General features: G+C 31.0%; 1 protein-coding gene across 3 annotated transcripts in view; it reads left to right on the top strand.

Annotated features, from left to right (window-relative positions):
- The window catches only part of LOC114337406 (GTPase-activating protein CdGAPr), a 697,382-nt gene that overhangs the window by 579,822 nt on the left and 104,494 nt on the right, over window positions 1-13,066 (top strand). For all 3 annotated transcript variants that reach the window (XM_028287837.2, XM_028287844.2, XM_028287832.2), the window contains exons 11-12: window positions 8,361-8,488; window positions 8,541-8,698. In XM_028287837.2, coding sequence (XP_028143638.2) covers window positions 8,361-8,488; window positions 8,541-8,698 — 286 coding nt within the window. The remainder of the gene's footprint in view (window positions 1-8,360; window positions 8,489-8,540; window positions 8,699-13,066) is intronic.

Genomic DNA, 13,066 nt, shown 5'->3' with positions numbered 1-13,066 from the left:
CAAAATAAGTATTTTTCGAAACTTTATCGATCGTAACTCGGCTTCTACGCATGCAAATGAGCCTTAGAAGGTCTCATTTTAAAGCTTCAATAATAGGCCTCCAAACAGATTTTGTTAAATTACTTGATCTTCATTTGTTTTCAAGGTATACCCATTTGAAATAATAATTTTCTTAAAAAATTGTACATTAATTTGTTTATAAGGGTTTCAAGCAAATTTAAGCCATAACAATTTATATTTTAATTAACAATAATGATAGAAAAATAGAAAAACTCAAAAGGAACATTTTGAGATTACGAAAATGTTTGTAAGTTTATTTTTGGCCAAGATATCGATATTTTAATAGTGCGCTCTGAGGCACAAGATCGGCTCACCGCGTAAAGGTTCACGCGCTAACTTCTCGATGCAAATTATAATTTCTATGTACATATATACGTTATCTTCATTTTTTATTTTTGAAGATCCTAATAAAATGTTATCACATAATTTTCATAATTAAATCATCATACTGTACCTCGTATCACCTTTCATTCTATTTACTTTGTCTTCTATTGTTTGTATTTAAAAAGAAAAAATACATTAAAAACTAATATTTCAGAAATAGAAATAAAAAGTAAGTTGATATTATTTATTAATACTATTTTTACAAACTTTTTGTTTCATGCATCTGAATCGAGATATACAGGGAATCTCAGCTTTTTTACATCTGCATAAGTTCTTTTTAGCAATTTTTAGAGTTACATGGTGGTACTAAGTCTGTTCTTGTAGGCAGTAAAACTAAAACTTTCTGGGGCTTCAGAGTCTAATTATCTATAAATCTCTATGATATAGATATAATCTATACCAGATAGATATCCAGTGGATAGTGGATAGTATCCATATAAAGTGGATCTAGTTCTTTTGCAGCATCATCAAGGCACGTCAATTGTGTGTATGCCGCCACAACATAAAGGCTCGTTTCATATGCAATGATGATGCTGCAAAATAACTGGATCCATTTTTATATGGATATCACATATTGAATCATTTGCATGAGTAGAAGCCGAGTTACGATCGATAAAGCGTCGAAAAATACTTGACTGTGAGCCGATGTTGCGCCTCATAGCGCGCCATTAAAATATCGATATCTTGACCAAAAATAAACTTACGAACATTTTCTTAAGCTCAAATTATTTCTTTTGAGTTCTTCTATCCTTATTGTTAATTAAAGTATAAATGTTTACAGCTCAAATTTACATGAAAGTCTTATAAACAAATTAATGTACAATTTTTTTAAGAAAATTATAACTTCAAACGGGTATAACTTTAAAACAAATGAAGATAAAGTAATTTTACCAGCCTATTAATGAATCTTTAAAATAAGACCTTCTAAGGCTCATTTGCGTGCATAAAAGCCGAGTTACGATCGATAAAGCTTCGAAAAATACTTATTTTGCAATTTGCAATTTGCATTGTCCACTAATATTACAATATCTTGAGTTTTAATTGTTGGATTTAAGTTTAGTAAACGTTTTTTTTTGGTTTTTTATTAACGAACAAATTTTATTTGAAACATTCTTTTTTATCTCTTTTAGTTTATGAGCCAGAGCCTTATAAACAATTAAATTGTTTATAACAACTTTTTGACCACTCTAATCGAAATCCACCCTCGAAATTCGTAATCAGCAGCCAAAAATCCATAAGAAACCGTTGAGTTTGTCCATCAGAATTGAAAAGGACACGGTGACCCCTCTGGCGCCTAAACTATTCCGTGTATTATCAATGTAAGCATTTCATATCGATGTACCCCCTTATTACATGTCCCAGATATTATAACTTTCTTATTGTTCTAAGAAGAGTATATTGGCCTATAAAGGAGAAAGGAAAATGAACATGATAATAAAAGTAATGGTAAATTATCTATCACAGCAGAAATATGAAGTAAACAAGTATGCGCTAAATAAGGCATAGATAAAAGATGGTAGATAAGAAAAATTAAGAAGTATTTAAAGGAGAAAGCAAACAAAGGACTGAAAAATAAAAATGCAAGGAAGAAATTGTAGGAACGCTAAAATGGCCGAGATATTGAAGAAAAACAATTCCAATAAAACCAATCCTTGCAAGCTCTTACGCTCGCGTCTTTACCTGATACGTACCACCTTTCAGCAAAAAAATTACGGAGATAAAAAATTTATAAAATATAAATTCTCTCCATTTTTTATGTACATTTATATCGAAAAGTTCAATACAATTCAATTCAATAATATTGTTGTGTCACTAGTCACTATTCCCCCCTTAACCGGGAAAATTTGCAAAGTAGAGATTAGGAAATCGTATTTGCAACAATTTCGGTCCTTATCATTTTTGTCGAAAAGTTGAAAATGGCGGAGATATTGAACAAAAACAGTTCTCCTTTAAATTTAATATGGCTGCTATTGCGGCGGCAAAATTCAGTCGCGATTTTAAATTTACACTATTATTGAACCCGCTTTAGGTTAAAATAATAAAATTTGGGATAGCTCACTATTCAAGGTTAGGTATTTTTTTCGTCTAACCCGACTGAATTATTGATATATGTAGGTACTCAAATTTATGACAAACATAATATTCAAATAAACAATGGAACTAGAAATTCAAAGCTTAAAAAATCCATTGTAAAAACGATTTGTTGATTTAGACACATTCCATAAATATGTATTTAAGCTTAACACGAGCAGACTAAACAAGATTTGTTAAAATAAAATTTATTATTTAAATCATTCGTTGTTTTTGTTTTTTACACAAAGAAATAAGACAAAAAATTAACGCAATTATATAAATGATCATTTCTTAGGACTTGGCTCACGACCCATCGGTTCTTTAACTTCCTTTGTATTCAAACATGCTGGTATTCTACAAAGTAAGAAAAAGATTTCGAAGCATGTCAGATTTTCACATGTAATATGTTCTGAAAGTTGTGTGATTAAAGGTAAGATTCGCACGTAGGTCCAGCACTTCATAGTTATGCAATAAAATTATGTAGATATATTAGTATTCATCGACATAAATCGTAAGTCTACAAAGTGTGCTATATGTAGTAATTATTCTATAAAATTTTCAGAGCCTATGCACCCAAAAAAATTCTTAAAATTCATAAATGTCTGTTAAATTTTTGCTAGGTGCTTGTGTTCAATCATCTTTAGAGCTAGCCTTCACTAATGTTAAACATAAATCAGAATTTAGAGTGTCATTTACTAAACTGAATCCAGAATTTCATTAGTTACGAAGGAAAGATAAAAAGTTCTTAGTACCAGGTGTGTAGACAAATACAAATATCTAGGAACATTGGTTACAAACCACTCATCAGTGGTAAAAAACTGTAAAACCGTGAAATTTTGAGAATTAAAACCGATTTTAATGAAAATTTGGATTTAAACTCTGTTGGCACTCTTCTTCAAAATCTACACTATGCCGAACTGCGCTTTTGCCCTGGGGGTGAAAACAACCCAATCTAGGGGATGAACATTGTTTAATCAAAATAACTATAGAAATGGATAGAATGACCTATTCTAAGTAAATTTTGTTCTATAAAATTTTTTTGCAAAATTGACACTTTCCAAGTTATTTGCGATTGAAACTATGCATTTTCATTGAAAAAACTCACGTTTTATAACCGTTTTTCATGGATAATTTAAAAAATTTAATTTTACAGAAAAAATTATTAAGAACAAAATTATGACCAATAAAAAACAAAGATATTCGCGTCGGAGAGACCTAGGTAAACCCAATAACGACTCTTTATGGTTATTTTCGAAGAACCTCGAAATGGAGAATCTTCAATCTCAAATAACTCAAATGTGGTGCAATTTTTTGGGAAAACTTAAAAGACATCTTTTAAAGCTTATTAAAAAATCTTTCAAATAAGCTCTGACAAAAGTTTTTTGCATAAGAACTGACTGACTTACGACGAAAATAAAGTCGCTCTCTGCTTTTTTCTTTTTTAAATGTAATGATTAAACCCTCGTCGTTACCATTCTGATAGAAATTAATAGCTTCCCACTTGAAATTATCTTTATTTAGGTATAATTGATACGATTCATGTTATTCGACCGGTTTGGAATGCTTAGTTGGGAAAAAATAGTTGATTAAATCGAAAGTGACATTATTATAATTTAAAAAAAAGTTCATTTTTCTTACAGAAACCTAAAAGTAAAAAATAAAAATGTATACCATTTTTATTCAGTTGCAATGCGAAGCCAAAACTGTCTTAATTTTTACTTAGATCAGAGAGTGCAGCCAGCACAGGTTTCTCCAAAAAAAAAAAAAATTTACCTGGACCAGAGAAAGCAGCCTATGCAGTCTCTGATGAACCTCTAACAACAGGTGAAATCGTCGATAAGAGTGCTGGCTGCACTCTCTGATCTAAGTAAAAATTAAGACAGTTTTGGCTTCGCATTGCAACTGAATAAAAATGGTATACATTTTTATTTTTTATTTTTATATTAGTATTAGGTACTCCTATAGACTAACTAGGTCCATTTTCCGTTGGAACTTTACCACGCTGCAGACGAGGGTTGTGAATTGCATAGTGTAGAATTCCTTCCCTTTTGTCTTCACTGCAGCATCCATTTGGCTTGTATATTGTAGAAGCCTTGGAGGTGTCACCAGGAAGATGGGCCAATAAGTTTTTCAATTAAAAATTTTTGAAAAATATTTAATTTACAAATATTTTCATTAGGTTGAAAAACTTGTCTTTTAAACCTAAAAGTATTCATGATACAAAAACAAAAAATATTAAAATTTCCAGTAAAAGAAATTCTAAAATTAATATTTGAAACATTTTTCATGTTATGAATACTTTCAGGTTTATTTAAGAAAAGTGCACTTTTTTAAAAATAAAAATATCATTTTTCGGTGTAATCAACTATTTTGTCTAAACTAAGCATTCCAAACCGGTCAAATCACATGGGTCATATTAATTATACCTAAATAAAGTTAATTTTCAAGTGGGAAGCTATTCATTTCTATTAGGATTGTAACGACGAGGGTTTAATTTTTACATTTCAAAAAGAAAAAAACAGAGCGACTTTATTTTCGTCATAAGTCGGTCAGTTCTTACGAAAAAAACTTTTGTCAGAGCTTTTTTGAAATGTTTTTTAATGAACTTTAAAAGATATCTCCTACGTTTTCCCAAAATAATGCACCATATTCGAGTTATTTGAGAGTAAAGGTTCTCCATTTCGATGTTCTTCGAAAATAACCATCCTTTAAAGAGCAATAACTCAGTCGTTATTGGGTTTACATAGGTCTTTCATACGCTAGTGTCTTTGTTTTTTTATTAGCTACAATTTTGTTCTTAATGATTTTTTCTATAAAATTAGATTTTTTTAAATTATTCATGGAAAACGGTTATAAAACATGAGTTTTTTTAATGATTATTTTTTTCACCTGTCAAATTCTGACGTTTTTGCTTTTTCAGCCAATCACCACGCGTCGTTATAGCCAATCATTGAGTGTAATACTAATAAAACAGCCTCTTCCTTGATAAAACAGTCTCTTCCCTGATAAAACTTAAGGTACCCTAAATTTCACATAATACGTACATACTTTAATTACGAACGACATTGGAAAATCTCATATTAGTTATAAAAATTGTGTTTTTAATAATTGTTCATTTTCGATTAAACAGTTTTTTATGTATTAACAATATAATAAATAAATTGGTTCATTTTTAAATCATAAAATAATTTATCTATAACGTACTTAAGACATTGATCCTAGTTGTCTTAAAAATATTTCACAGATGCCCGTATTTACTAATAATACATATTGGTTCACAAAATAATCTTTTCAAATACCACTCGTCCTCTAAATTTTGCTTGATAAATTTTTTCGTTTTCATACTTAAACTTCTTTATTTAGGGTAAAATCACTCAAACAAACCGAAATGGATAAAATCACTCGTCCTTCGGACTCGTGATTTTATCATTCGGTTTGTTTTCGTAATTTTACCAAATAAAGAAGTTTTCGTGAAAACAAAAAAATTTATCGATAAAATTTAGAGGACTCGTGGTATTACCTTTGAAAAATGCATAGTTTTAATCGCAAATAACTTGGAAAGTGTCAATTTTGCAAAAAATATTTATAGAACAAAATTTACTCAGAATTGGTCACTTTTTCGATTTCCATAGTTATTTTGATTAAGGAATTTACATCCCCTAGGTGGGGTTGTTTTCATCCTCAGCGCAAAAGCGCAGTTCGGCATAGGGTAGATTTTGACAAAGGTTATAATTACTACCTAAATCCAAATTTTCAAGTAAATCGACTTTGGTTCTCAAAATTCCACGAGAAAATGGCTGTTAATTGGACTATTAGTCAAAACGCAAAACAAACACAAAAAGCCGTGTAGAAATAGCGAAAGCAAATTTTGTGAAAATAAAACATCTATTAAATAGTAGAGACCTAAGATAAGAATGGATCTAAGGACAAGGTTGTTGCTCTGCTACGGTTTTACAACTTTGCTCTACGAATCTGAGGCCTGGACATTGAAGCAATTAGAGATTAAGACATTGGAAGCTTTTGTGCGTTGGTGTTATCGAAGAATGCTACGAATATCCTGGGTACTGGGTAGACAAGATTAGCAATATTGAAGTCCTTGATAAGGTTAATAAGAAAGAAGAAATTATACAGATAATTAAGAGGCGGAAGCTTGAATATTTCGGTCATAATATTGAAGAGGTCCTCGTTATAGTCTGCTGCATTTGATTATGTATATGGAGGGTAAAATATACAACTATTTAGAGCTGCTGTAAGTAAAATAAGGATTGCCATGTTGATATCCAACCTTTGATAAAACATGGAACCTTAAGAAGAGGAGACCAGATGTGTGTCCAGAAATGGATAGCGTAATTTAAGCGTGCTTGACATTGATGAAATATGATCCACTGAAGGACTGTCAATAGCACCAACTATAGAAGAAACTATCCAAAAAAAAAGACATCGCAGATACAGCGAGTAGAATTCGGTGACTTGGCGCTGAAGGAATCAAAGACAATTTTGCTAGCAATTTTAACACTATAGTATTTGCGAACAACCCTAGAAGATCTACACGAAAGATTCTGGAACACTGTCTATGAATAATGAAAACATTGTACCTTTATATCAAGATTGCCACTGATGACTGCCACGTTCATCTTACACAATTAACACCTTCTGCCTTCGTAATTTGCAACAGACTTTATAAATAAATATACAGGGTGTAACAAAAATACAGGTCGTAAATTAAATCACATATTCTGGGACCAAAAATAGTTCGATTTAACCTAACTCACCTTAGTACAAATGTGCACCTGAAAAAAGTTACAGCCCTTTGAAGTTACAAAATAAAAATCGATTTTTTTCAATAGATCGAACACTGTTTGAGGTTTCTTATTTAAAACGGACATGTGACATTCTTATGATAGGAACATCTGAAAAAAAAATTATAGTGAAATTTGTGTACCCCATAAAAATTTTATGGGGGTTTTGTTCCCTTAAACCCCCCCCCCCAAACTTTTGTGTACGTTCCAATTAAATTATCATTGTGGCACAATTAGTTCAACACAATGTTTTTAAAACTTTTTTGCCTCTTAGTACTTTTTCGAAAAGTTAGTTTTTTTTTGAGATATTTTGAATATTTTGTCAAATCCACCACATATTTGTGTACTGTTAAGTACGATTTTAGAGACATTGTAATAATATAAAAATTTATTTATAAATTACAGTTTGAGGTATACTTTGAACCATATTAAAAAAGAAGCCACATCTCGATAAAAGGTGCCTTATCTGAAAAATACTAAGAGGCAAAAAAGTTTTAGAAACACTGTGTTTAACTAATGGTACAGCAATAATAGTTTAATTGGAACGTACACAAACATTTGGAGGGTTTAAAGGCACAAAACCCCCATAAAATTTTTATGTAAACATATTAAAAAAGAAGTCGCATCTCGATTAAAACTGGTTTATCGAAAAAGAACTAAGAGGCAAAAAAGTTTTAAAAACATTGTGTTTAACTAATGGTACTACAAAAATAATTTAATTGGGGCGCACATACAAGTTTGGGGGGGTTTAAGAGAACAAAACCCCCAAAAAATTTTGATGGGCTGCACAAATTTCAATATAATTTCTTTTTAGGATGTTCATGCCATAAGAATGCCACATGTCTATTTTCATTAAAAAATCTCTAATAGTTTTCGATATATCGGAAAAAATCGATTTTCATTTTGTAACTTCAAAGGGCTGTAATTTTTTTTGTGGGCATATTTGTACTAAGGTAAGTTTTTGGTCCCAGAATATGTGATTTAATTTATGACCTGTATTTTTGTTACACCCTGTATAATAAGATTTATTTGTTTTTATTGTAGGAGCAAGAAAACGGGGCCATACAAAACGTTCACCTTTGGGCTGGAGGATGTTCTTTTCGAAATCCAGAAATCAAACTCAAGGTAATATGTCAAAGAATCGGAAGGCTTCCACGCCGGTTACAATAAACGTACGTATATTAATAATGTTTGGAAAAAAATTTAACAAAATGTATATTTTAGGAAAAATTCGTAACCGAATCGGATCTGACAGAAATGAAACGGAAGTTAAGGTCAGTGAAATCCGCAGAAAGCTTAACATCCGGTCATTCCGAACCAGCCAGCTGCGAAGATGTTTTGGGACCACTGCATTCTCTTCACAAACCTCCTGGCCACAACAGGTAAATCTATTCATTGCCTATTAGGCTATTGATTATGTCTTTTAGAAAGGAACTACAACGTTAACAGGGTTTTATTGTTTCACATAGTCAATGGACTACTCAGTATGAAAAAACCGCGGAGTGCTACCATTTAAAGGGGTGCGTTTTTGAGAAAAGGGTGAATTAGTCCCTAGGAACAGGGCGAATTAAGGTGAGCTCTGTGCACATTTGGTGCAAACATGTCTACAGGAAAATTGTTTCAGGTTAAATTTACTATTGGGACCGTGCAAGTTCGGCAAAACGACACCTGGTTTCTACGCTCAGCAACATTATTCGCACTTTTAATTGTATTGGCCAATTATATTAGTCGTGGTTACTGGATAATTGTCAAGGCCATAGTCCAAAAAAATAATAAGAAAAAATAAGATTCAGGTTATGTAATTAAACCGTAAACAATTGTATGTAGTAAATAAAATTAGTTATTAAAATGCAGTACTGCAAGCAAAATACAAATAATTAAATTTACCTTTATATAATAATTGCATATCACATCAATATTGTGGATTAATATATAATTTTTCTTCTTCATTGACAGTAAATATGAAATATACGTCAATTTGACAATTTCAATTGACAATGAATTATTTAAGAAAGTTACAATATTTCTCCGCTATTCTCGCACGATCGTTTCTCGTATCCCCTCCAAGTACTTGCACACCGCGAATAGAAGTATCACATTTTAAAGTCAAAAATATTTTTTTTTGCAAAAATATATTCAAAAGGAAAGCAAGAAAAAAACACGAAAGATAGCAATTTTGTTTTTTATTCCAAAACTTTTTTCAATGGGGATATAGGTATAGGCATTGCTTCACAGACCATCCTTTTTCTTTAAAGTGACGTTTGGTATAAGTCCCTATGATTTATAGTTTCCAAATTATGATTTTTCAAAGTTCGCCACTCACAGCGATTTTGGAATATTTTCCTTGTTACTTCGCAAACATTGTTCTGTAACTTTTTTCTACGTAGCTTTATGTATATGCAATGTTACATTTAACAGGAAGAAAAATCAATTGTCTTTTAAGTGGTCTTTCGTAAAATAGCGCAAAAGATGGAAAATATATTAAATTCTGAGATAAAACGAGATGAACCTAGTGGAGGTGTTAAATTTAGCGATAGTAACTTATAGATTATATTGATTGTTTCCCACCTTTAGACGTATCAGCGAAGTATGTCAACTAAAACTGTCACTGTGACAGTGGCATTTCTCAAACTCGTCTGATACGGCTAAAGGTGGGAAACAATCAATATAATGTCAATCTATAAGTTACTATCGCTAAATTTAACACCTCCACTAGGTTCATCTCGTTCTATGTCACAACTTAATATGTTTTCCATCCTTTGCGCTGTTTTGCCGGTTATTAGTGCGCTCATCACTGTATACATTGTGCAATAAAAAAGAAAACTTATTTTATTTAAGTACGTTAAAACTGTGTATTGTAAAAAACTCTAGGACTATTTTTAAACAAGATATGCTTTTTCAAAATGTCACATACACATGCAATTGGTCCCACTAAGCTGGAACCATATGGAAAACTTTTTTATTATTAACTTTATGAAAAAAAAGTTATTCTTTATAAAGTGCTCTGCATAGTCTAAAACCTAAGATGCAATCATCAGATATAAAATTTTGTCAATAGTGTACGAGGTATGTTAAAAAATATGAATTTCGCTCAAGAGTAAAGTATCTTTATATTTCAAAATATCGAAAAGTGCTAAGTTATTTGGAATTAAAAGTTATGTTATAATATGCCATTATATTCTTCTAATTGAAAAAAATGAAAAATTTTAAAATTTTTCTCAAATTACGGATACCCTTGGATATCCTACGGATATCTTGTTTAAAAATAGTCCTGGAATTTTTTGCAATACACCATTTTAAAGTAGAGAAAATATACTTTTTTTATTTCACAATGTATATACCTGAATGTACAAGAAAAAAGTCATAATGAAAAATTCTAAAAATAATCTAAAAATAATTCTAAAAAAGAGCATCCATTACAGTTGCTTTCCTGATGAGAACAAAAGAGTTCGAAATGGTCCATAGAAAGATGGTAATGATCTCTGAATCGAAATTAAATATAATGCCTTTTATCTACCCACGGTTTTACTCACGTATCGAGTACTAGGAGGCAGATTTGTTGATCTTTACCTCGGTGAATTGATATGTTGTGGAGTGCAACTATGTAGACTCCCCATCAGTATACATTCATCACCCTTTTCCTTGCAATTTTTAGAAGGATGGGAATATGTATAAGAGAGAATCTGTTTCCGAACTAAGAAATCCAAAGATTTTATTATTTTTAAACATTTATTTGTTTGAAAATGGAGTCTCTTGGGTTTCGACATTTTGTTAATTCTAAAAAATATCAAAAATCATAAAAGTATAAAATCTTGAAAAAGCATAACTTGCTTAAAAATTGTCGTACAACCTTATACAATAGACCATTTTAAAGGTAATTGACTGTCTTTCTACTAAGCGTACTATTGCATATACCTAGAAATGCGTAGAAAAAAGTTACAGAACAATGTTTGCGAAATAATGGGGAAAATGGCCCTAAAATGCTGTAAGCGGCGAAATCCTATTTCGGAAACTATAAATCCTAGAGACCTCTACCAAACGTCATTTTAACGAGGAAGAATGGTAGTTATTTTTCGCTGAAGCAATGCCTATACCTATATCCCTGTGGAAAAAAGTTTTGGGGCCAAAGACAAAATTGCTTTCTTTTGTGTTTTTTTCTTGTTATTCTTTTGACTATATTTTTGTAAAAAAAATATTTTTCACTTTAAAATGTGATATTTCGATAGTAAATTTAACCTGGAACCATTTTCCTGTAGACATGTTTGTACTAAATGTGCATATAACTTACCCTAATTCACCCTGTGCCTAGGGACTAATTCACCCCTTTCTCAAAAACGCACCCATTTAAATGGTAGCACTCCGCGGGTTTTTCAAATTTAGAGGTCCATTGACCATATGAGATAATAAAATCCCATTAACGGTGTAGTTCCTTTTAGCTCTCTTATTTTGAACATAATCAATAGCCTATATAATTTAAAATGATTTTCATTGGTAAGCTATCTTTTGAGATAGCTTTGTCTGTAGAACTTTGTCACGTTAAGAACCAAACGTTGCGTAGATAGGGCTATGTATTTCTTATGGACTATAGAAGCGCGCCGATGCCACTCCGTCTGATTAGAATGAATCGTATATCGGCCAGTCTAGTAGCAACACGTGCCTGATAAATTTGACAACACTGATCTGCATATGCCAAGTGTTCCGTTCTTAACATGAAATCCGTGAAATAAAGTAATATAAAATCCGACTTATTTGAAATGTCACATATAAGTATTTAAATTGTAAAAATTATTGTAAAAATGGATAAAAACATTCAAAAAGTAATGATAATTCTCTAAGAAAACGAGTCCCGCCAGAAGAGTCCCATAGGAAATGTTTTACCATACTTTCCTGAATTTTATGAGATATTTTCGTAGGTCCGATAAACAACATCTAAAAGTAACTAAATTAGTAAGAATAGGAGACCAATGAACGAAAAAGACTTTGTTTATTTGATTCCTTTTTGTCAATTTTAAAATTAATTAGTGTTTAATACAATCAAAATTCAACTCTCACTCACAAGTTGTACCTACAACTTCAGTGAGAAACTGAGTTTATTTTGTTATGTACAATTTATTTGCTACGAATAAACTCCATATTTATTTATTATTTATTATAGATAACCGTTTTCGTCATTATGTATTCTTTCACTTTCTTATTTCTTATAGAGGGGGCACTAAAAACCATGAAAGCCTGTCATCTCTCTCTGTCATGAATCAGCCGTATTTTTCATTATCGTATTTATCTACTGTCTACTCAGAGTTATTTTTGTTCCATATTTTTCCATTGCATAATACTAAAAAACTTCCATTGTTTACTACTAATTTTGTTTTCCTTATTCATTTAGATTATATTTTAAAGTTTTTTATATCTTGTAAATAACATTGTTTCGTTTAAAGCTTCTAAAAACACAGACAGAAACATCGGCTGATAACGACTGTTTGTTATGATAGAATATTATCTCGAGATTTTAAGAGTTGTTCAATTGAATTTTTGCATACTAACGCTCAATATGAAATAAAATATGTGAACCTTACCAAGAACGTAATTAATAAATGAAGAACTGTTCCAACAACAAATGATATTAAAATGCGTGGGTACCTATATTAAAGCTGAAGTCTTACAGAAGATGCCATAAAAACGATTAAAGGCATTTGAAATGTGGCACTACCGACGTATGTTAAGGATACCACATAACTAACATAACTATTCTC

This window comes from Diabrotica virgifera, chromosome 2, assembly GCF_917563875.1.
Source record: "Diabrotica virgifera virgifera chromosome 2, PGI_DIABVI_V3a".
Lineage (NCBI taxonomy): Eukaryota > Metazoa > Arthropoda > Insecta > Coleoptera > Chrysomelidae > Diabrotica > Diabrotica virgifera.
This window is presented reverse-complemented; position numbering and strand designations above follow the sequence as displayed.